Raw genomic sequence first — 3,845 nt, 5'->3', positions numbered from 1 at the left:
TCAGAGCATTCTTTAATTTTATGTGGTTGTTTCAAAACTCACAAGGTCAAGAGGTTCTCAGACAATTCCATGACAGTATATTCCTTCTGTCAGCTCTGAACAAGGTAGTTACATGTTTATTTGTAGGGGAGAAAATCAGAACGTAGTTCTTCCACACCATGCCCCATCCTCTCACCATTTATGGAAAGCCACAAAAATAAAAGTTGACTTTTCTTTCACACTAACAAATACACATTCAAACTCCTCCCCCAAAACAGGAAGCTTCTCACACACCAATAGTTTTCACTGATGATTTGCACCCTTGAAGTCTTCAGAGACAATCCAAAGAAAGCATTAACCATCTTGCTGCTGAATGAAAGGATTTGGAATAGCTTCCATTCCATCCTGTGGACAAATAAGAACCACAGAAGTCCCTCTGCAGACCACAAGTCCCAGCTGACGTGTGTCTTCTGTTAATTTGTACTGATCATCTGGATCTGAAAAGCAGAGATATACATGGTAAGACAAAGAAACCAAATTCCATCAGCCTCAAAAGGCACAGATATGGGTTTCTTCCAGGGGTCTCTGCATTGTTTTATTGAACATGTGGACTATAAAAGTGATGCAGCAGTAACACATGAGGTGTTCAAGACATTACAGATTTATTGATTTTCAAAGTAGCACGTGCCACAGTAAGCAATGAAGAACTTCCATTTGTATGCAAAGCAGAACACATCTCTTCTAAAGAATTCAAAGGCCATTTCATTCATCTAACCAAAAGCATACATAAAAGTGATTAAAAGAGCTCCTGATCCCATTTCTAATGCTATTATAGACATTTTTAGGATCAATGCAAGTCAGAAAGAGACCCTGACTTCAGAATGCACTAGTCCAGACCCAGCCAAGCAAGACCATGGGTGGGGACAGATAATCATTTAACACAATAGCCAATTCTACACTCCTTGAGATGCCGATATATTGGATAAAAATGCACTACATTCATCTTCTGAAACTCCCTTCTAAAAGCAAAATTAAAGCTTCAGGTGCTTCCTTGCAAGCAGGCAAGAAAATACCCTTCAAAAACACTGTCCTATGATAGATTTTCTTTCAGAGATGAGAAAGAGAAATGGGAATATTTATCCTTGGATGAGAAAACAAAACAAATAACAATAAAAAAACCCACACTCTACATCTCTATTAGCTATAATAAGCTACAGAAGGCACATTCCACAGAAATGCAAAGGCTGCATTCACAGCAGAGTTTAAGACAGTAAGATACTAGTTCTTGCAGAGAGGTTTTTCCTGCTTTGAGCAAAGTGGCAACCCTCCAGCAGCATAAACAAAGGCAGCTGCCTTACCTGAAGAGAGACACTACTTTATTCAAGCTCTAGAGGACAAGAGTGCCAAATGAGTTATAGAGGAGCGCCAGCAAGGACTATCAAGACTTTCTATCACAGGGAATGCACTTAATCTACTTCTGTTGCCCCTTTCTTTACAATTTAGTTATCACAAACATGAATCAGTTTGAATGATGTCAACCTGCACTTTGTGCTTATTCACTCACAGCCATAATATTTCTCTTAAGAAAATTATTTGGGAGGGCTGGGGGGGTGGAGAAAAGCTTTACACAGATAGCATGTTACTCACCTCGCATATATTCAATGGTACCATCGAGCACGAGGTTTAAAAGGGGGTCAAATCCTTTCAAGACACCACTTGCTATTGAAGACCACAAACAAAGCAATGATTAGAAACCAGAACCAGACATACAGCAACACATGACTGCATGAAGGGCACATTCAGTTCTCCAGCTCTGTTCCCACCTTCAGGCAAAGCCATGAAGCAAACGAGACCAGAGCTATTAAACAGTGCCCTCCTTATCAAAGCGCAAATGTACGAGAACCCGTTGGTGCTGCACTGAGATGTACAGGTTTTTCAACCAATTCTTCAAAATGCTCAAGACACACTGAACAAACGATTTTGTTGTCAGCCAATTTCAGGGGTACTGTAAGAATACTTCAGCATAACAAATCAATATAAGTCACACCGCCAAAAATAAAACAAATCACAAAGTGAAATAAATACCCTTAGAGAAGGAGTAAAGCAAAAAATGAAGGAAGACATGTTTTGAAATGTCTTCCTCAGAAAACCCATCTTTGGGGTCCCCTCCTGGAACATAAGGTCTTTAGTAAAAGCATCACCTTCACAGGAATGCACTGCAGACAGATAAGCACTTTGTCCTAAACCAGAAAATAATTCATAGAGTCACAAAACAGTTTGGGTTGGAAGGGACCTTAAAGCCCATCCAGTTCCAACCCCCCTGCCATGGGCAGGGACACCTTCCACTAGACCAGGTTGCTCCAAGCCTCATCCAGCCTGGCCTTGGACACTTCCAGGGCTGGGGCATCCACAGCTGCTCTGGGCAACCTGTCCCAGTGCTCCCCACCCTCTCCGGGAGGACCTTATTTCTTATATCTGATCTAAACCTCCCCCCTTTCAATTTAAATCTGTTCCCCCTTGTCCTGTCACTACAGGCCCTTGTAAAAAGTCCCCCCCAGCTTCCTTGTAGCCCCTTCAGGTACTGGAAGGGGCTATAAGGTCTCCCCAGATCCTTCTCTTCTCCAGGCTGTACAAGCCCAACTCTCTCAGCCTGCCCTCATGGCAGAGGGGCTCCAGCCCTCGGAGCATCTTCATGGCCCTCCCATGGACTCGTTCCAACCGGTTCAATTCTGATCACAAGACTACACAGAATGATCTACTAGTTTGAAGAATACTTGTTGATTACCAGCATTACTATCGTTGCTAACAGCCTGAATCAAAGAAGCCACTCTTACAATCCCAGGTGTTATATGAAGATCATAAAGGAAATTGGCTTAGATTTTCTTCTCAAAAATTCATGCCAATAGTCAATGGAATTTCCAGCTGCCCAGAAAAACCCACCCCAAACCCACACTTATCAGTAAGGTGTCCAAGTAACTTCCAAAACCTCATAAACATCAAGTACCAGTGAAGTTCTGAGAGACTGTTTTAAAAGCAAACCGAGTTTGCTTTGCAAGAGCTTCTGCTGAGCATCGCTCACACCGCATGCTCTTAACTTTCAGACGAGCACGTGGTGTGCCCGTGGCACTATCGGCTGCGTCGGGACTGATAGCCGCAGATATGGTACGCAAGTGAGGCGGCGGGTGGGGGGAACCAATGATCCAAGAGCCTCAAAAGTGATGAAAAGACATGGTGGAATACACTGAAACAATCTATGACCTCCAGACAGATTTAGTATGATTCATACACCCATCACTATTTGACATAACACCCACAAATGTTTCTTTACTGCTTTAAGTACACCCTTACAATGGGAAAAACCAGCCCAAAGAAGCAAGACCGTTGAAGTCAACTAATAAAAGAAGATGAATGGAAGGATTAATGGAAGTTAAAGATAAGCGTCACAGCGGTAACAGCAAACAGCAACCAGTAAAGCACGTGCTGCTCGTCGTCTTTCCTTGAAAGCAAGCAGCGTGAGCACACAGAAGACAAAAGCCGAGAGGCACAGAGCAAGGAAACGTGACAAACCGCAACTCTCACGCTGCAGAGGGAGATGCCTCATCCCCCGCCCAGCGCCGAGCTCACCTTCTCTCCCCCCTTGGAACTTCACTCGGATTGTTTTGTCAATGTACTTGGAAAGATCCAAAATACTCTCCTTCTTCTTCTTCTCCTTATCCTAAAGGAGCGGAACAACGGCAATTGGAATTACAAAGAACCCTCCCCTGGTACGTACATACTCCATAACGCTTCTTTTCACGGAAACCGCCCCAGGGCGGAGCCCGCGCGAAGGAAGAGCGCGAGGCGGGCGGGCCCGGCCGCAGCCCAGC

General features: G+C 43.9%; 1 protein-coding gene across 1 annotated transcript; it reads right to left on the bottom strand.

Annotated features, from left to right (window-relative positions):
• LSM7 (LSM7 homolog, U6 small nuclear RNA associated (S. cerevisiae)) lies at nucleotides 1-3,694 on the bottom strand (the record flags this gene model as incomplete). The annotated part of the gene is made up of 3 exons (XM_010160342.1): nucleotides 1-476; nucleotides 1,627-1,698; nucleotides 3,604-3,694. Coding segments are annotated over 3 exons (306 nt in total), but the record flags the coding sequence as incomplete, so codon positions are not given.
• Between the last annotated feature and the right edge of the window lie 151 nt (nucleotides 3,695-3,845).

The sequence above is a fragment of the Eurypyga helias genome, unplaced genomic scaffold, assembly GCF_000690775.1.
Source record: "Eurypyga helias isolate BGI_N326 unplaced genomic scaffold, ASM69077v1 scaffold23201, whole genome shotgun sequence".
NCBI lineage: Eukaryota > Metazoa > Chordata > Aves > Eurypygiformes > Eurypygidae > Eurypyga > Eurypyga helias.
The sequence above is the reverse complement of the archived record's forward strand: the minus strand, read 5'-3'. Positions and strand labels throughout refer to the sequence as shown.